The sequence below is a fragment of the Dasypus novemcinctus genome, chromosome 10 (assembly GCF_030445035.2).
Source record: "Dasypus novemcinctus isolate mDasNov1 chromosome 10, mDasNov1.1.hap2, whole genome shotgun sequence".
NCBI classification, from domain to species: Eukaryota; Metazoa; Chordata; class Mammalia; order Cingulata; family Dasypodidae; genus Dasypus; species Dasypus novemcinctus.
In genome coordinates, this window is record NC_080682.1 from 22,482,302 (window position 1) to 22,503,828 (window position 21,527).

The 21,527-nt window shown below is 34.5% G+C and overlaps 1 protein-coding gene and 1 pseudogene across 1 annotated transcript; both read left to right on the plus strand.

Annotated features, from left to right (window-relative positions):
• Positions 1 to 454: 454 nt before the first annotated feature.
• Positions 455 to 1,462, plus strand: LOC101413018 (olfactory receptor 5AP2). The gene has a single exon (XM_004471056.2). The coding sequence runs from the start codon at positions 455 to 457 to the stop codon at positions 1,460 to 1,462; it is 1,008 nt and encodes a 335-aa protein (XP_004471113.2).
• Positions 1,463 to 15,891: 14,429 nt separating this feature from the next.
• LOC101427684 (olfactory receptor 5M10-like) lies at positions 15,892 to 16,840 on the plus strand (annotated as a pseudogene).
• Positions 16,841 to 21,527: the final 4,687 nt, after the last annotated feature.

Sequence of the window (21,527 nt, forward strand, 5' to 3'; positions counted from 1 at the left end):
CTTTACCTTGGCCTTCAGTTTTTACAGATTTTTTTTAATCCCCTAGGCTACTCAGTTCCTCCCATTGCTTGACACTATTAACTTTGTTAAATTTTAATATTTTTATTAATTCTCTTAGTACTGCAGAGAAATACTCAGTGACCTGAATTCACACCCTCATTTTTCTTCAGAACTCTCATCTAAAAGGGTATCTTAACGTATCATTTAAATTATTTTTCATATATGATTATGAGAGTCATATCTTAAGGATAAGACTTCATCATTATTCAGTAAATGATTAACATCAGAAGGGATGCAGTTTGTGGAGAATTGATATTAAGTACTTGCTCAAGAAAATTAGTCAGTACTCAGATATAGGGCTTGTCACTTTAACATCAAATTCAGCACTCTTTTAACTTTATGCTGTAGAATATTTAAGTGCATATATCAGTATAAATTGGCTTATAGAACCATCATGTATTCATCTGAACAAATGTCATGTTCTATCTTTCCTCTTACCCCAGCTCAAATGATCAAATATATGAAAGAGTCTCAAGGCAGGAATCAAACTGAAGTGGCAGAATTTATTCTCTTAGGACTCTCAGACAACCCAGATATACAAGTTATCCTTTTTGGATTGTTTCTGTCAATCTATATGGCAACCATGGTGGGTAATTTGGGAATGATCATTTTGATTATGATTTATCCCTCTCTCCACACCCCCATGTACTACTTTCTCAGCAGCCTTTCCTTTGTTGATGCCTCTTACTCCTCTTCTGTGACTCCTAAGATGCTGGTGAACCTCGTGGTTGAAGATAAGGCCATTTCTTTCAGTGGATGTGCTGCCCAGTTCTACTTTTTTGGCTCCTTCCTGGGCACTGAATGCTTCCTGTTGGCCATGATGTCATATGACCGCTATGCAGCCATTTGGAACCCGCTGCTCTACCCAGTTCTCATGTCTGGGAGAATTTGTTTTTTGCTAGTGGCTACCTCCTTCCTGGCAGGCTTTGGAAATGCAGCCATCCACACAGGGATGACTTTCAGTTTGTCCTTTTGTGGCTCTAATAGGATCAACCATTTCTACTGTGACACTCCACCTCTGCTCAAACTTTCTTGCTCTGACACCCACATCAATGGCATTGTCATCATGGCTTTCTCCAGTTTTAATGTCATCAGCTGTGTTATGATTGTTCTCGCTTCCTACTTATGCATTCTCATTGCCATCTTGAGGATGCCCACATTAGAGGGGAGGCACAAAGCCTTCTCTACCTGTGCCTCCCACCTCATAGCTGTCACTATATTCTTTGGGACAATTCTCTTCATGTACTTGCGCCCTACATCTAGCTACTCAATGGAGCAGGACAAGGTTGTCTCTGTCTTTTATACAGTGGTCATCCCTATGTTAAATCCTCTTATCTACAGTTTGAAAAATAAGGATGTGAAAGGAGCCCTAAAGAAAATCTTACAGAAACACATACCATAAGGCCATGCTACTTGTCATCCTGTTATGTAGAAGAAAAGACCATTTTTAATTAATTTTATCATTACTGCTTAGTCCCCAGGCATCTTAAACACATACACATGGGCCTAACTGATGAATCAACAGAGTAGGTGGAACAGAGTCTAATAAATCATTAAAACATTTGGAATTTGGCTGACCTGGGTTTAAGACACAACTTCAATATTTAGCTCTATCAGATTCAGTTATATTATATATAAATTGGTGTCTTTGGTTGGGCTCCAGACAAACAGATTCTGAGACAGACATTTGTATGCATGAAGTTTTTTGGAGAGTGTACAGAGGAAAAACACCTATAAAAGAGTGAGGGAAGCAGCACTGGGCAAAAAATGTTGAACTGTGATGAATTTGCAACAGAGGATTCAGGTCAGCCCATGTTGGGCTCTGGAGCTGGTGCAGTCCTTCAAAGAGTCTCAAATTGTGAATAAAGGATCAGTTATTTGTACCTCCACAGTGGCCAGGTTCGAATGTGGGCTCCCTTCTTTGAGGGAGCATAATCTTTGGCAAGGCAATTCCTTTCAGTACTAGCAATTCCCAAAGAGGAATTCAGCTGTGAACCATTAGCTGTTGATATACCTGGTAGCTGTGGAAATAACTAATTCAATCCTGCAATCCTGGAAAGCAAATCTGGTCAGTGTACTATTAATAGAAACAACACTTATTACACTCATATGGATGCATCAAAAAGCATCAGAAAAGATACACGAAAGCATCTTATCAAGCATTATAATCCTATGAAAACCATGGCAATATTGGAGGAATAACTCATTGGCTTTGTGAATTGAACTTTAAGTTTTTATCTTTCCTCCTCTGATGGTTGCACGTAGTTGAATGAATGAACTGAGACACAAGTTCTGGTTGAAATGACAAGGATCATATTTTAAATGGAACTCTGAACTTTGGAAGCAAAAGCTGGTCAATGCTGAAACATTTAGTTTAATTCTATGGTCAGTTGTTTCCGGGCAATGGAATACTCATGAACTTCTCTGGATATCTAAGTTACCCTTCAGACTATAAATACCTCACTGGAGAAAGTGTAGTTCAATTACCTCAATGAAAAGCAAAAGGCATATTTTAATTGTGGAATTTTAGCATATTTCAGAACTTAGACTTTTTAGTTGCTTTGCCGACACTAAATATCAAGAGAAAGACTGCATCCTAATAAGACAGAATTCCCTTGAATTCAGAAGCAGCCATTTATACTCTTTGCTAAATTAATTTACTATCTTAATTTTGTTGATTTCCCAATGCTAATTCCTTGATAAATAAATCTATAAATTTCACTGTTGAAAAGAAGAAAACTTGTGTTCCTCTAGAAACTAATAAATAAAATACAATTAAACTAATAAAGAAATCTTCCTATTTTCCAAAGAATATTTCTTAAGGTAAGATGTTATCATTTATCTTAAAGTGTTCAGACATATAGAGTTTCTGAGAGGACTCAAAAAACTTTCAAGCAATTGATATTACACATCTTAAATTGAATATGTCTGAAACACTGCTTTTAATGTTACTGAATAAATTGTGAACACAGATTCTATTTTAAGATGAAAGATGTGGCAGTTTGAGATTATTTATGAATCCCCAAAACAGAAAGATTATGCCTAAAAACTAATCTTTTCCTCTGGGTGTGATACCCTTTGAATGCTTTAGACTCAGCTGATGTCTCTTGATTACATTTCCTGTCAAGATTAGGGCTTTGATTTGACCACATCAGTAGGGTGTAACTCAGGCTGAGTCTCCACTTCCTTTGTGGGCTGATAAAACCAACACCCACTCAAGAAGAGAGAGAGATCTCTGTCATGTTTGATCCTGGGGCCCTTGGGGGACATAAGCCATTTGCCTGATAGTTTGCACTGCAGGAGAACAGAGCAGCTAAGCAGGTGAGAAGGCCCAGATAGAAACGAGCCCTATGCCAGAGACTAATTCAGAAGTCCTGAGAAACCAGGTAGAGACTGCCCACCAACTTGCTTCAAAACATAGCAGTTGACTTTGGTAAGAAAGTACCTTTTATGGTATGTTGAGCTGGACTTTCCATGGCCTTTGGGACTGTAAACTTTTACCCCAAATAAATACCCTTTATAAAAGCCAACAGATTTCTGGTACTCTCTATCAGTACTCCTTTGGCAGACTAAAGCAGAAGGGAGTTAGAATCATAAGAAACAGAAAAAGAATTTTATAGAATATTTAGCATGTGTATATTTATACATACATGAATATATGCATATATTTATTCCTGAATATTTGTATATGCACATAAATAGGTGAGTGTGAAAAGCAAGAATATTTAATCAATTTTATGTATTGTGTCAAAACACTTGGGGAAATGTAATGTCTATTTGTCTAATGAAAAAGTGTTAGATAAACTAATTATAAGATAGCACAAATTGAAATTGCATAAATTGAAAACTGATCTACACTTTCAGTCTTCATCTTGTGCTTTAGTTGTGGTAGTTTTGTGACATTGCAATAGTTATTTAAGATTTCTGAGGACAAATTTTCATTTATACAGCACAGGGGATTCTATCTCAGTTCTTGTGTGTTGTGAATAATCCACAAAGGATGATAAATTAAATGTCCACTTGCAATGCCAGGCATGTGGGAGTACTCTAAATATTCTCTGAATCTGAATCTAAATTATAGAAATGAGTGTTAGAAAAAATAAACTGACGGCCTCCCTCCTTAAAACACGCACAGACACATGCATACTCCCATACATCACATATAGGATCATCTATATCATATAGAATAGTATTCCAATTATGCAAAATTATGTTCATATGCATATATAAAAGAATGTATTTGAGCATGTATATATACACATAAAGTGGAGCATGAAAAGAATGACTACCAAATTTTAAATATGGTTATTTTGTGGGGTGGAATTTTAGTTAATTTTCAAGTTAGGAATATGAGTTAAATCACTATTTGTTTTATCATTATTATTATTATTCCTGGAATAAAGAAAATGCTCTAAAATTATTGAATAATAAATGCAGAAGTATGTGATTATACCAAATACTGTTGATTATACACTTTGGATGGATTTATGTTTTATTATATGTATCCATAAAATTTATTTGTTAAAAAAGATGATTATTTGCTGATGGCTCAGGTTATAGTTAGCATTTTTTAGCAATGAAGTATTTTTAAATAAAAATATTTATATTGGGAAAAACTACATCTAAGATTATTATATTGGGGAAAAATACACTTAATGTAAATAATGGACAATAGAGGTGACTATTTTAATAATCAGCAACTGTAACAAAGGTAACTACAAGGAAAAATAGTAAATTATTTTTTACAAGTGCTGACATCAGCAGTAACAAATATTCCATACCAATGCAAGGTGTTGGTGGTAGAGTGGTGTATGGAAATCCTGTATTTCATGCAAGACTGGTTTGTAAAGTCACAATTTCAAAAGGGGGGGGGAAGGAACTTTAGGTCATATGCATTACTAAAATAAAAATTTAAAGATAAAATATAAGACTGTACAATACAATGATCCTTATAGTAGACAATGGACTATAATACAAGTATAAGAATGCTCATTCATGAATTATAACCAATGTATGACAATAGCACAAGGTGTTAAAAATTGGGTGGTATAAGGTGAAAAATGCACCTAATGTGAACTATGGGTGATAGTTAATTGTACTATTTTAATAATCATTCATCAGTTGTAACAAAGTAACTACTGTTTAAAAAAAATACAATATAAAAAAGTGTTGTCAACTATTCTACACCAGTGCAAGTTGTTGTTGATGTGGTGGAGAATGGGAATACTGTGTGTTTATGCATGACTGTTCTGTAAAACCACAGCTTCTGTAATCAAAAAATAAAAAGACTGTTACATCAATTTAAGTGAAAGATGATGTTGGCATGGGTCACAGTGGAGGATCTGAGATGCTGTTGGTTTATATTTTAAAAATGTAGCCAACAGAATTATCTAATGAGTTGGATATGGAGTATGTGAGAAAGTGAAGAGATAAAAGTTTCTCCAATATTTATTTGTTTGTTTGTTTGTTTGATTGTTTTCATCTCTGCAAAAGAAAACGTAAATTTGTCATTGAATTGAAGTGGGGCATGATATAGGTATAGCAGAAGTTGGGGATGATGAGGAGGTCAGTTTTGGTCATGTTGAATTTCTATTTGATACCTTTTAGAGTTGTGAGTAATCAATCAAATACATGAGTCTAGAGTTTGGGAAAGCAGTCATGACTGGAGATATAAATTTAGGAGTTTTAAATAAATAGATGGTATTTAAAGTCAGGGACTAATAAGATCATCAAGAGAAAGACTGGAAATGAGAAAAAGAAGAGGATAAAAGAATATGCTTTGAGGTACTCCAACATGAAAATGAGACAGTAAAAAAGGAATAGGCAAACAAGACTGGTAGAAGAAAAACTCAGTGCAATGTCTTGGAAGAAAAGAGAAGAAAGCCTTTTAAAGAGAAGTAAACAATCAAGCTGCCATATACCACTGAGAGGTCAAGAAAGATGAGAGTAGACTACTGGATTAAAATGTAGAGATGATTGGTAACTTCAACAAGTGCAACTTGAATGTAGTGATAAGTTGAAAACTTTATTGGAATGGAATTGGAAAGTCAAATTGGATAGAGCAAATATGTTCAACTGTTTCATACACTTTATTGCCAAAGGGAACAAAAAGGAATGGAATGCTACAAGGCAAGGGCGATTGGATGAACACACGTTTTCTTTACCTAAAATGGATAAAAAGCAACATGCTGGTATGCTAATTGGAATGATCCAATCCAAATAATATAACGTTGTTCAAAATAGTTGGCGAGAAAGAAGAGAAGAGGAAGGATAGGAGGAGGAGAGAAGTGAGGAAAAGGAAGGGAAGAAAAGGGAAAAGGAAGGGAAAGACAGAAAGGAAAAGACAGAGACAGTAGAGGAGAGAAAAGGAGGGATTTGGAGGGGAGTGGAAGAGGAGAGAAAAGTTGAGAGGTAGGGTAATGTATAAATAATCTAAGGTCTCTTCATCAAAGACCTTTCAAGGAATTTGGCTGTTTTTTATTGGCAATGAAGAATTTTAAACAGCAGGATGAAAGGATCAGAGTTACAATTTATAAAGCAAATTATATTATTCAGGCTCAGATTGTGAGGGAAAGGCAGCATGACCCCTGATGTAAGAAAATGCACACATACACCAAATGTACATACAGACTCCTTTTTTTTTTAGCATATGGTCTTTTTTTTAAAAGATACATAAATCACAAAAAAATGTTACATTAAAATATAAGAGGTGCTCACATACCCCACACCCCAAACCCCCACTCCTCCCACATCCACAATCTCCCTCATCATTGTGGCACATTCATTGCATTTTGTGAATACATTTTGGAGCACTGCCTCACCACATGGATTATAGTCTACATTTTAGTGTGCACTCTCCCCCAGTACATTCAGTGGGTCATGGCAGGATATCAAATGTCCAGCATCTGTCCCTGCAATATCATTTAGGACAACTCCAAGTCCCAAAAATGCCCGTGCATCTCATCTCTACTTCCCTTTCCCTGCCCTCAGGAACTAAGTTGGCCGCTTTCTTCAGATCAATGCTACAATTTCTGGAGTTCGGTTCCTTGCCAGTGGGCCCTTTCTGGGAATTTGTGTTCCTGAGTGTGATGGAGTTGGACTGAGATGTGAACTTTCTACACTTTTGCTGAACTCATGGTTGGTGCTAGGGTTGGTGTATTCCCAGGAGACTTCAATCTCTGGACTGGCCATGTGCCAGCTGAACCATGAGCCTTAGCAGAGTTGCAATTCCTACTCTCCAGTTTGTTGGACTTGCACAGGTCGGCTAACATGGAAGTGAAGATGGTCAACCACCACACCAGGGAACTGAGAGTCCCTACAACTCCAAGCAGGAGAATCGTATCCATCAACCATGGATCTAAGACCTCTCTCAGTATAGAGGTGTAGCAGACATCACCAATCCAGGGTCCACAGGATGGAAGAATAAAATATGGATTAGAATGAACTTACTGGTATTCTATTATAGAACTATTGTGACTAATAATGGAATAAATCGTAGCAGATTCCTTTTTAAATAAAATGGGTTGCTCTGTTTTTTTAAGAAAATTTTTCTTCTTCTGAAAGAAAATAAACAAGTTCAATACACATGTTCTCATTTAAAGCATGGATTGAACTACTTGCTATTCCTTATGTTTTGGGTATACTTTTCCTTGGTTTCTTTGCTATTCCAGCAAATGGATCCTCCATTCTGAAACAAAGGTGTGAGAAACGATGCAACAATGACTGAATTAATTTTCTTGGGATTCAGGGACCATCCAGAGGTACAGTGTCTCTTTTTAGCGTGTTTTTGGTCATCTATATGATCAATATGGTTGGAAATCTCAGCCTGATCCCATCAATTAATCAAATTTGATTATCTTTTCTGGATAACTTGGCCCTAGTCGACTTCTCATTCTCTCCTATCAATGTCCCTATTTAGCTGGTAAATTTCTGGGTCATTTCACTTAATGAATGGCCCACTTAATTCTCCTTGTTTGTTTCCATTGCTGGCATTGAGGGCTTCCTGTTGATTGTGATGGCCTATGAACTTTTCATGGCCATCAACAAGCTGCTCCTCTACACAGTCATGGTGTCTCTTGAAATCTATAACCTCCTTGTGTTGGTTACATATCTTGCAGGTTTTATGAATGCTAACCTTCACACTGGCTTCACCTTCCAGCTATCTTTCTGTTGCTCTAATGTCATCAACCCTTTTTTTCTCTGAGACTTTGTCCCTCCTGAAACTCCATTGTTCTGACACACATGAAAATGAGATTGTGAATTTTGCTTTTACTAGTTTTAATGAACTTAACTGTCTCCTGACTATTCTCATTTTTTAATCTCTACATTCTTATTATCATCTTTATGATTCATTCTTCTAGGGCAATTGTATTCATGTACCTGCACCCCAACTCCAGATACTTGATAGACCAAGGCAAAGTGGCATTTATATTTTATACTGTGGTAATCCCCAAATTGAATCCTCTCATCTATAGTCTGAGCACCAAGAAGGTCATACTTCTAAAGGTAAAAATTTTAAAACAACTTCTTTTTATTCTTGTACTTATAATCATCAAAATATGGAATTTTAGGACTCATACTTAGAAGTATGACCCTGTCTCCATTCTTTACAAGGTTTTTTTCTGGTAGTACAGGTCTACCAAATGTCCTAGATATATTGGGGCATGTAGTTGGTCTGTATAAATCCTGTTATTCCACAGAACCTAAATACCAGAAAATAACCAAAAATCATATTTCAACACTTTGTTCATAGGGGTTGTAGAAGTTTGATATAGTTATGAATTCCAAAAATTGGTGGTGGACTATGTTTGTAAACTGGTCCGTACCTGGGCATGATTAAATTATGATTAGGGCTCTGATTGGGCCATGTCATTAGGGTGTTGAATCGCCATTCCTTGGTGAGGGAAGTAACTTAAGCTTTACGACCTGGTATCCATAAGTTCCTGCCCCAAATAAACACCCTTTATAAAAACCAACTGATTTCTGGTATTATGCAGTCCAGTATAAAATTAGCTGGAAGAGAGAATAACACAGAATCCAGAGGACTTTCTCCAATCTCCTCCCAGTCTGATGGCTCCTTGATTGAATGGTGGTGAAACTGTCAGAACAGAGGGATGAATTTCCCCAGGGCACTAATACAAATCTTAGAGACTGTTCCATGCCCCAGTGAACCAGAGGCAATTATCAAAATTTAATTTTGGTGGTGGTCGTGCTTATGTCAAGTGCTTCTAACCTGGGCAATTAGTCTAGATTGCCTGGGGAATAATGGGAAAAAACTATGGGTAAATCTAGAGGATGACAGAGGAAGAAAATCAAGGGTTTTGTAAAGGAAGTTTCAGGAATTTAGAAAAGACGTATTCTTCACAATTCATGAGATAAAAAGTGTCTAGTTGTTTGACCATTGCATGCCAAACAGAGTAAGCATGAATACTTGAAGAGCTAGAGCAAGATCAATGTACTTTTCCTAATATCTTGGTAAATATCCACTCTTATCTGTTTTTGGGGTACCACAATTTCACTGGCACATGTTTAAGATTTTCATTTTATTGGATTGATATTTTCTTGGCTGGGCTATCGCCCCAAATAACTTAGAAATTTTTTCCAGAGACTGACCACTGACGTGGAAACATAAATTGTTTCCAACTGATTGGTAGTGGATAAAATATATTAGTCATGACACTACTATATCCCTTAGAAATACAAAAAAAATTATCCAAATAGAAAGTAGTCAAATAAAATTACTTAAAGGAATAATCTTCCTTTTGGTTACAGCTTATGGGTTTGTTTGTTTTTTTGTGTGTGTGAGAAATGAAGCTCAAATCTATAATTTTATCCTCCTTTACTTTGCATTTTACATCATATAGTTTTCCTGCCCTCCTTTATTGCTTCCCCACTGGTTGCTGTACATTCTTTTTTGGGAAAACTTCTCAACCTTCAAAACACAGCACAAATATTATCTCCTCTATGATTGTTCAACTTGGGAAGTCCAAGGGAGCATCAGGGAAATCACACTAACTGGTTCTATAGGTATGGTAAACCTAAGGAATTTCTTAGTCATGGAAAAAATCATAACAATATTGTGTAATGCCTCCTTACATCAACTGAGACCTCCTTGGAAAGATCAACCTTTTTATATCTACCTTTATATACCCATGCTTTATGTTAGATGATCAATAAAAATTTTTAAATTAAGAAAGAATAATTCTTATTGAAGGCATGGGGAGATGGTAGATGGAACAAAGTGTTCCACGAGCACAATTTTGAAAAGTAAATGTTAGAAATGAATGTCCTCTTATATAGGGTTGTGTGAACTGTTGGATGTTTTATTCTTTTTAATGCTAGATGACTTATGATTTTTAAAAAGTAAATGCTTTAATATACATGATATTTCAATATCCTATATCTTCATTTTACATAACGTAAATATACTTTCAACAATTTTCAACAGGTCTTTTTCACTGAATGGACAAAAAGATGATTCAAACTAATGTAGGTATGGAATTAGGACTCAGTGCCAGACACCAGCTCCTTCTCTCTCTTCTTCTTACTATCTCTTTTCTTTTCATTTCCTCTTTCCTATTTTTGAGAGAGCCTAACAGAGCCCTACAAAAGCCACAGCCTTCCCAGTAAATCCAAGGGTCTGCATTCTGAGGAGCAATTTCACAGGTTTAAGAATAAGTAGGGAAAATACACTTCACTGAAAAAATCCATCCAGAAATCAAAAAAAACAAAAGCTCCAGAATGGGAGCAGAAGCAGTATCTACAGTTGCAACATTATGCTATGTAAAATGTCCAGACCCATCAAAAAATTATGAGACATGCAAAAAACAGGAAAGTATGACCCATTCACTGGGGGAAAGGATGGGGCAAACAGAAACTGCCTGAGAGATGGACAACATTAAAAATTCAAAAGAAAAACTTTAGAGTAGCTATCATAACTATGTTTGAAGAAAAAAGAAGCCATAATGAAAGAAATAAAGGAAACAAATGTTTACAAGTTCTCATCAAATCTAGAATACTGTTAAAGACATATAAACAATAAAATAAAGAGAACCAAAAAGAAATTCTGGAGTCAAAAAGCACAATTACTGAAGTAACAAAATTCATTGATAGGCTCAGAATATATTTGAATTGGCAGAATAAAGACTTATTGATGAATACAGAATATGCAAATTGAAAAACAATGAGATAAAGGCAGAAAAATGAACATATCCTCAGATAAATATTAGACGTGAGCAAGCACACCAACATATGCAGAATGGGATTACCAGAAGAGAAAGTTGCAAGGGAGCAGAAATAAGAAATAATGAGGAGCAGAAAAGATGTGGCTAAAACATTTGAGCTCCTGCTTCTCACATGGGAGGTCCTGGGTTCGGTCCCTGGGTGCCTCCTAAAAACAAACAAATAAAAATAAACAATAGGCAAACAAACAGAAAAAACCTACTCAGGGTAGCTGATGTGGCTCAGAGGTTGAGTTCCAGCTTCCCACATGCGAGGTCCTGGTTCAATCCCTAGCCCCAGTACCTTTAAAAAAAAAAAGAAAAAGAAAAAGAGGAGAATCTATTTTTCTCCAAAATAGTTATAGATTTCACTTCTAAATTTAGGCTTATGATATTATTCATATTACCATTGGAGTATTGAAGCATGGTGTAATATAGGCATTAATGTTGATTTTTTCCTTTACAGATACACAATTGTTCTTGCAGCACTATTCATTAAGATATTTTTGTGCCTCTGTTCAATTGATAACTGATTATATATAAATAGATCTGCATCTGAGCTCTCTATTCTGAACCATTAATCAATTCATTTTCCCTTAGGCCTATCCATTGTTTTGATTCTGTATCTTCATAGTAATTCTTGAAATTAGTTAGTGTAGGTCCTCCAACTTTGTTCTTCTTTTTCAAAATGTCTTTGGCTACTTTAGGTCTTTTCTATACTACATTTTAGAATCAGGTTGCTAATTTTTGAAAAAAAAAAACCTAAAATTTTGATTGGGATGGTTTGAAGCTATAGATAAGTTTAGGAAGAAGTATAATCTTAATAATATTGAATATTTCAATCTACAAGTATGGAATACATAGCCAATATTTATGCATTCTTTAATTTATTTTTATAGGGGTTTTTGGTTTTCAGTATTAGCTCTTGTAAATTTTATTATATTTATTTCTAAGTAGTTTATGCTTTTGATGCTATTTTAAATGTTTTTTAAAATTGTTGCTATTAGTTGATATTTGCCTTTTATAGTTATATGAGATTTACATATGGCTTTGTAATAATCTGACCTTACTAAGTACAGACTTAATTTATATCTTGTAGATTTTTTATTGGGTACTCTAGGTAAACTATCTTGGCAACAATGAATAGTAATATTTTATTTTTTCCTTCCCAAGATATATACCTTTTTTTTTTTTTTTTTTTGCTTTATAACACAAGCTAAGATTCTGGTTCAATGCTGACCTTGCAATTACTTTTAAAAGAAGCCAGTTAAATACACCAAAAAATAGGTAAAGATGTAACAAGGCTAGTAGGGTATAGCCAACTATGTGACCATTGTGTCATCTCTGTAACTAAAGCCAGTAGGTGTCCTTCTAGCAACACACATCAGCCATTGCAAGTGATGTAATTTGATATTAACTAAGGAATGCAATGTCTTCATTCATAAACTCACCAGAGCCCACTGGAGGCTTGTTAACAAAAATAAAATGAGAATGTATAAAATTATTATTTGCGTTAGGTACCTATACATATGTAAACTCTGGACATTCTAATGTTATTCATTTCTATATAAATAAATTACATCACTTTCTTACATGTGGACTTCAAATCATTTCATTAAAATGAAAAATCTGGATTCACTGCCCCTCTAGATGTGAAATACCAAATGCACTAATTTTGCCTACTTATTCAGTTACTATTAAGCCTGTCTTTCTTGTTGGAAAAGTAAGTGTATAAGTTGATATTATATTGTTTTGTGTTTATGTGTTAAAGTACATCAGAAAATAATTAAATTAAAAAAATAAATGCTCAGGATAATTTTTCTTCAAACCATAGGCTATCTCCCTGTTTAATGGAGAATGAAATCTTCAAGTATTTGCTTATTATGCAAAACAAGGAGCCTCCACATTAAGAGTCTCAACAATAAGGGTCACCAACTCTAAAATCCTACAAGGAATTTCCATTTTGCAGAAATATTTCCTACATAAATATTTTATTTTTCATTTTTATTACTTTATTTGTGTAAAATACCAGAAAGAATAGAGAAACATTGAGATAGAGCAATCTTTCCCACTCAGTTTGAGAATACTTTTGCGACTACACTGAAATCTCCAATTTCAGGGGTTGGTAAAAGGTAATTTTTTTTTTAAGGTACTGGGGCCAGAGATTGAACCTCTGATCTCCTATGTGGGAAGCCGGCTGTCAATCACTGAGTCACATGAGCTCCCTTGAGTTGGTTTCTTCATTTGTTTACTTGTTGTTTTTTTGTTTTGCTTTTAGGAGGTATCCAGGGACAGAACCTGGAACCTCCCCTGTGGAAAGCAGGCACTCAATCGCTTGAGCCACATCCACTCCCAACAGTACATTTTAATATTGTCATATAACTTCATCTCTGACTGATTTCTCACAACCTAACCCATCATTTGGAGGCCTGCCAAAATGAGGGAAGCCCCTATCCGCTCCCCCGCATCCCCCGCCACCGTCTTGGTCAGACTACACTTTGATTCATTCATTTCATTGACTGAGAATTGACTTAGTACTATCAGTGCCCTCGAAGACACCAGAAGTAATAGTGTCTCTTTGTCCTTTACACTCTAACAAATGCAGAGCCAACGATTATTCAATTATTCCTTATTCTCCTTCTAGCTCTCCTCCTAAGTCATCGATTTTATGAATGAAACTAGCACTAGGATCTGGATTTGATTAAAAGCATGCTGGTAAAATTAATGCTATAGGGCAGTCTAATTCAGTGTAAATCCGTGATGTTCATCCTAAAAAGGACTTTCAGATTTGACCAGTATTTATCTTTCCTTCCACTGATGGTGTTACTCTCCTGCTGTAAACACTATGTCAGTCCCTTCCTCTCCTCAAATCTCTTACCAACCCCACTGCCTTACCTCTCTCATTCCTTAAATGACCTCTTGTCAGTGTTGAGAGAGAAAAAATTGAAGACTTCTGGTGGGAATTCTCTCATATCTACTAGAATAAATATATGACATACCTACACATATTTTCCTTCTTTCATCCTATTGAAAGTGCTGCCTAATTTCTTTATCTATGTTAAAGATCCATGTATTCAAGTACCGAGCAGAATACACAAATATTAAGAAGGGATTTTAGCCTCAAAGGAGAATCTAGCCCCTTAAAACATCAAATTAAAGTTATGCCCTTGAGGAACAAAGAATATTTTAATTGGTTCTTTAGAATTATTCTTAAAATACTTTAGGGAATATACATAAAAAATACATTATAAACCCACTGACCTTCAACTGGTAAAATTTGAGTAAGTCAAATTTTATAGGTAGGTCAATTATTTCTATATTTCTATGCTAAAAAGTACAGATTGTTCTTTTGCATGGAGATTAGTGTTACACCAATGTAGAAAAAGAAAGATTATTTTCATCAATTGCACTTGATTTTTCTGATCATGTATTAATAACTTATTGTATTAGCAAAAATCAATTATTATATTCAAGTTTTTTTTGTTGATGATGTGACAACTAAATAAAAAGTGACCTATGGGACAATTCTCAAAGAGTAATTATAGCTGCATCTTACTTTCACATTGAATGACAAGAGATGCTAGAGCTGGAATCTAAGGGAGAATTTTAATTTTATCTGTGCTTTCCTAAAGAAGCAATTTTATGAGTGCGTGACTGATGCAAAAATTTGCGAACAAAAAATCACAACAATCTTCCCAGATACTTGCATGGAGTATTTACTGTTAAAATATTGCCTCTCAGAAAGCCCTTTTCTGAATGTCTTCAAACATCCTTAACTACACTCTTATCCAAACCTTGAGTGTAAATGAATAAATGAGTGACTCAATTTACAGAGACAAGAGGACAAAATAACCATATTTTAAGAGACAAATTTATATAATGCAATGATTTTTAAATGATATTAGTATGGGGAACAATGGTTTTTAAGTGAAAAGGCTATACTGAACATTTATCTATTATGCTAATTTGTATCTTATAAACAGGATGTCAGAGCTGAAGGGTCCTCAGAGATCACCCTCTTCCTTTGTCCCTTTAAATGATGCAAAACACATGCTGCTTTTAATATCAGATTACCTTTTCCTTTAGACATTTTTTCACATGAAATTTGAAAAAAAAATTAACATATATGGAGTTCTCCAAGAAGACATCAAATTCTGTGAATGTATGGATGCATGCAAGTGGATGTGTGGATGCATATGGCATATATGTGTTTGCATACCAGGGTGCGTGTATGAAAGAGAGAGGGATAAAGAGTGAGTTTGATACAATTTCTTCCATTGCTATAGTCACAATAGCTCTATAGTAGAATACTAGTAAATCCACTCTAATCCATATTTTATTTCTCCACCCTGTGGACCCTGGGATGGCGATGCCCACTCCACCGCTAAATTGAGAGAAAGAGAGGGAAAAACAGAGGCAGAAATACAGATAAAACAGAGATAGTAGGTGAAAATGTTTTGTGTAGATATTCTAATGTACACGTTGAAGAGAGAGCAGAATTAATCCATGGCTGAAGAGATCGGATGAGACGATGGTAAAATGGTTGGGGTGAAATAAGGATTGGATGGAAATCTCACAGTCCTGCTATTTTCAGTTTTCAAAGGATGAGAAAATGTCCCAATCAAATCACACTACAGTGACTGAATTCACTCCGTTGGGACTCACAGACGACCCAGTGCTGGAGAAGATCCTGTTTGGAGTGTTTCTGGCCATCTACCTAATCACACTGGCGGGGAATCTGTGCATGATTGTGTTGATCAGGACCAGTTCCCGCCTCCACACTCCCATGTATTTCTTCTTGGGCCACCTCTCCTTTGTAGACCTTTGCTACTCCTCCAATATTACTCCAAATATGCTGTACAATTTCCTCTCAGACCAAAAGACCATCTCTTATGCTGGATGCTTCACACAGTGTTTGCTTTTCATTGCCCTGGGGATCACTGAGTTTTACATCCTTGTTTCAATGGCACTGGATCGTTATGTAGCCATTTGCAACCCTCTCCATTACAGCACCAGAATGTCCAAGAACACTTGTATATTTTTAGTCACGGTCCCTTATACGCATGGCTTCCTGAACGGACTCTCTCAGACACTGTTGACTTTTCACTTATCCTTCTATGGTTCCCTTGAAATCAATCATTTCTATTGTGCTGATCCTCCTCTTCTAATGTTGGCCTGCTCTGACACCTCTGTCAAAGAGATGGCAATGTTTATAGTTGCTGCCTTTACTCTCTCAAGTTCTCTCGTCACCATTCTCCTGTCGTACCCTTTTCATTTTTGCAGCTATCTTGAGGATGCGCTCTGCTGAAAGCAGGCACAAAACCTTATCTACTTGTGGTTCTCATCTGGCAACAGTAAGCATATTTTATGGAACTCTCTTCTGCATGTACTTAAGACCCCCAACTAAGAAGTCTGTAGAGGAGTCCAAAATAATTGCAGTCTTTTTTACTTTTTTGAGCCCAATGCTGAACCCATTGATATATAGCTTAAGGAATAAGGATGTGATCCATGCCATACAACAAGTGATCAAGGGAAATCTCTTACATAAAATTGCAATTTAGTAGTCTTTCATTTGAGGTGACAAAGTGCTGTTATATGTTATACATTATCGGACTACCTATTACGCTAAGGTCATGATTTGCTTATTATCATAAACTCTGTTTGATCTTTTTATATAATTTCTTTTCAAAATTAGCAACTTCAAGAGAGACTGGCTTAATAAAAAACTTTAGTATTTAAATTTGAAATGTGTTCTTTGGCCTAGGTCCTCAGGAAATTAATTAGTTTGTATCCATTAATTGTGATCATTAATGATAATTTAATATCCTTACTTAGGGGTAAATTTTATAACTACCTTAACTTAATGCCTAATGAGAACATTGGAAATCTAGACTGATACCCAAGGTATAGTGACTAGTTCTACACTTTTTAAAATGATGAAATAATTTGTACTCCAATGTGTCATATGGAAAAAGTCACTTGGTAGCCTGACTATTCACTAGAATCACCTTGGGAAATTTTTAAATATATAAATATTCCATAAGTTTAAACTTTCTACCTGTTTCCCTTAAATTAACATCATGGATATTCTGATAAACTTTTTATCCATATGATTATATTGCTATTATCCTCACTTTTCAAAATAAATTTTCCATACCTGCTTATGAGCTCCCAAGGGCACAGATTCAATTCAATAATCAATATAGTATAATGGTATTCCAGGTATTTTCAGTGTAGTGGTCTTGATATAATCCTAATTACTAAGAGACAATAGGTTCTAAGAATTGGCTTCTGCAGACATGTAAATGCTCTAAAGCTGTATACATATGAGTAAATACATAAATATTTTCTGTAGAAAACATGATGTTTACCCTGGTTCATAAGGCAGTCTATGGCTCATTCTCTTTTAGATAAGCCTGATTCAGGACTTTAATAGTTCTTATTACTTCTAGCAACAAAAGCAAAAATAAGGAAGGCAATATAAAGAAACATGCAATTACCCCCATTAATCCATGCCTTATTAGTCAACCTGATGCCGGCATATTAAATCACATACATTTACTCATTATTAAGTTGTCTTAAATGTTTTATATTTTAATATTGTACATTCTGATTTTTTAGTACTACTATAGAATGCCCATGTAGAATCAACTACTGTATTTACTGTAAGGTATTCAAATGATTTTCCAGAAAATCCTCTGCAGTTTTTGGAAATTTGAAACCTATTCTCAAATCTTCCCTGATTGAACAAGGTTGGGCTTATCAAATTCCTATTTTTTTCCTCTCATTTTTTTAATTATCTTTTTTTTTTAAGATACCTAGATCACACAAAATGTTACATTAAAAAATATAAGAGGTTCCCATATATCTTAGTCCCTGATGTGAGCTATGGGTGGGAGGTTCTTTGTCTCTTCAGAGATAACCTTAACCTAAGCTGTCTGTCCTGACTTGTGGGTGTGGGATGGTGACAGGCTGCAGCCCTGCCCTTGGTAACTATGGCAACGACTCCAGTCCCAGGAAACAGTTTATCAATGCAAATTCTATAAACTTTAAATATTCAGGGAAAATGCAAACCAAATGTGCTAAAAGCTTATCGAGAATGTATGAAGTCCAAACTAAAAGCTTATCTAGGATGTGGAAGATATATATGCTAATTCAAACCTATTGAGCACTGAAACAAAGAACGATTTAGCCCTTCCTCTGTATAAAAGGAACTCAACATTCTTGTTTGGGGCGGGTTTGCAACAGAAAGCTCCTGAGTCTGGCCGGCCATCAGTAAACCATTTTTCCTTCTCAAAATCATTCCTGAGTCCCAGCCTTTCTATACGCAAATAATTGAACCTCTCTCAAATTCTACAACATCATCACACCCCCCTTCCACTCTTTCCACCACAACAACTTATTTCATAAGTGTGGTACATTCACTGCATTTGATAAGTACATTTTGGAGCATTGCTACACAGAATAGATATAGTTTATGTTGTAGTTTATACTCTTTCCCTAGCCATTCATTGGGTTATAGCAGGATATAAAATGTCCTGCATCTATCCCTGCAATATCATTCAGGACAACTCCAAGCCCCCAAATGCCCATATCACACCTCTTATTCCCTCTCCCTGCCTTCAGCAACTCCTGTGGCCACTGTTTCCACATCAATGATATAATTTCTTCCATTGCTAGAGTCCCAATAATTCTATAGTAGAATACCACTAAGTCCACTCTAATCTCAAATTCCTATTTCAAAAACAGTAAATGAAAAAGAGAAAGGGTGATTTCTAGGTGCCTAGGACATAATATTTAAATTTCAGAGCTGTTTGCTTGTTTATATATTTGCTTAGTTTTGCCTTTGATAGTAGGATAACAGGAGAAGTTGATTTCAAAGAGATAACAATGAAGCAGAAGTGACCACAGTATTTACTGTGGTAGAGTCCTTTGTTCTACATCATTTAGTCCATGTAACATTCCTTATCTTGAAACCAACTTCCCTTTTTGTTAAGGAAGAGTTGTGTTTCCATTCTTTGCAACCATGATGGTCTTACACCCAAATTTATAATCCTATAAAATGTATATGAAAAGTAATCTTTGTTTTACCTTAATAACTATATGTTTCCTTTTATTTTTGTCTCCTGAGAAATATTGTGGCTTTCAGAAGACACATTTATACTTAATTTTGGTAACTCTCTTAACCCAAATGGTTGATCTATTTACAGTCTCTATTTTCATCCTATTTATATGCTTCTATTCATGATTTTTAAAAATTTTTGAATAATCTTTGTTGAAAACCACCTCAGAAGTTTTGTAGAGATAAGATAGAAAATAAACCATGAAAAATAATTAAAATTGCTATAGATGGTGCTTAATTACATTATATATGTTGCTTAATTAGAGTTTTCCAAAGTCACTTAGCTACTAGATAACACAAAGGTAAGTGCTTTGGTTCCAAATTCTCTTCTCTTTCTAATATCACTGCAGTGGCTACCAAACTCAACAAACTGCAAAGGCCAGGCTGTATGTTTTGGGTGAGGAAATGATCCAATTATTGCTAGGGATGAAATTACGGTGCTTTGCCAATGATAATAGTGATTTTTTTTCTAACAATAACTGAGATGTATATTCTCTGGTATTTTAGGTTAACATTCTAATTGTGTGCATTGTAAGTAGAAATATTTTACTGTTCAATGAAAAAGTGCATAATTTTGATATATGGTAGTTCTTTTACAACTACATATTATTAACATTTTCCAAATTCTAACTGCATTAGGTTCATTATAAAGAGTTAGAAAATAGAGGTAGAAAAGAAGAAGTAAATTTATTTATCTTAAACAAATGAATTGTACATATTTGCATTTTATCACATTGCTTCTTAACACATTGTTATGTGTACATATGTTAATATAATTACAAATACAAAATTGGGATCAAATGCCATATGCAATTTTAACTTTTGTTTTCACTTCATAGTGCAGTCTCTTCATTTTCATACACAGTAAATATTTTATGTGACACAATATTTCAAAATTAGACCATTCTAAATTTTAGTTAAAAACAGTACATATTGAGTGTAATAAAAAAGAAATTGAAAAATATTGAAAGACATAGAACAAAAGAAAATTTCACTTATAAGTACTTATAGATAGGTACTCCAGGCACTTTGGGTATTTAATTGTAATTGGTTTATCTTCCAAACCATTATTGTATCATATCAATATATCCTATTATTGTTACAAATGACTTAGACCTTTTTGGATATTTCTCTAATTATTCCTGTATAGAGGTGGAATTTCTAATTTAAAGTTTTGTACATTTTTAAAGCTCTACTTAAATTTTTCTACAAAAAAATTATAGCAATGAATACTTATATATAGTAATGATTGTGACTAACCATTTTACTCTACCTTTATCAATATTGGAAAATATTATATAAAATTATTTGCTGCTTTGTAGTCTCAACTGAAAATTCTTAGGAAAGGATTATGATTCTGTTTCAATTTGAGCAATATAATATTGAAATATGTATTTAACATAAAATATATACTAGTTTGATGATTACTTTTTATGTTCCTTCTGATAATTTGTGAAATGGAAATACTTATATTTTTATTGAGAAAATTCTAAAATTTTTAAAAATGTCTTCACCCTGATATTAGAGAAGCATACATCCATGTTTTTAGTTATTTTTCATGGTCATATCTTAGAAGTATATCTTTATTTCTTCTGGATAAAATTTTGTGGTGCATAATGATGTCTTATATAACTCTTTCTCTTGCATTTTTAACCAATTTCCTCAGATTACTTATTAAGCAATCCTTGGTTTACCAAGTGACTTGTGAATTCACCTGTATTGTACCACAGGATAGTCCATTTCTGACCTGTAATTTCTGTTCCAATGACCAATCTGTATATATGTTTTAAACTGAATTATTATAATTAGTGTATATTTAAAATTTGTTTCAATTTCTTGTAGAATATTCTATTTCAGTATTCTTCTTTTTCAAATTTATCTTAGAAGACTGCAAATCAGATGTTTTTTACCTATCTAAAAGTTTTAAACCAGAATTATTCATATAATGGTTTAATATAGAAACTATATGTATATAAATGTATGGTTTTACATGAAATACATATACATTGTAAATTATTGGAAAATATGAAAACAAATAAAAGATTTTTAGTATGAAGACTATTATTCTAGCCATGTCTCTGTACATCTAATGGGCAGACTTTAAGAAAAACTCTGGCATGTTAATA

Coding starts and splice junctions, on each gene's coding strand:
- LOC101413018 (XM_004471056.2), top strand. CDS start 455: ATGTATTCATCTGAACAAATGTCATGTTCTATCTTTCCTCTTACCCCA.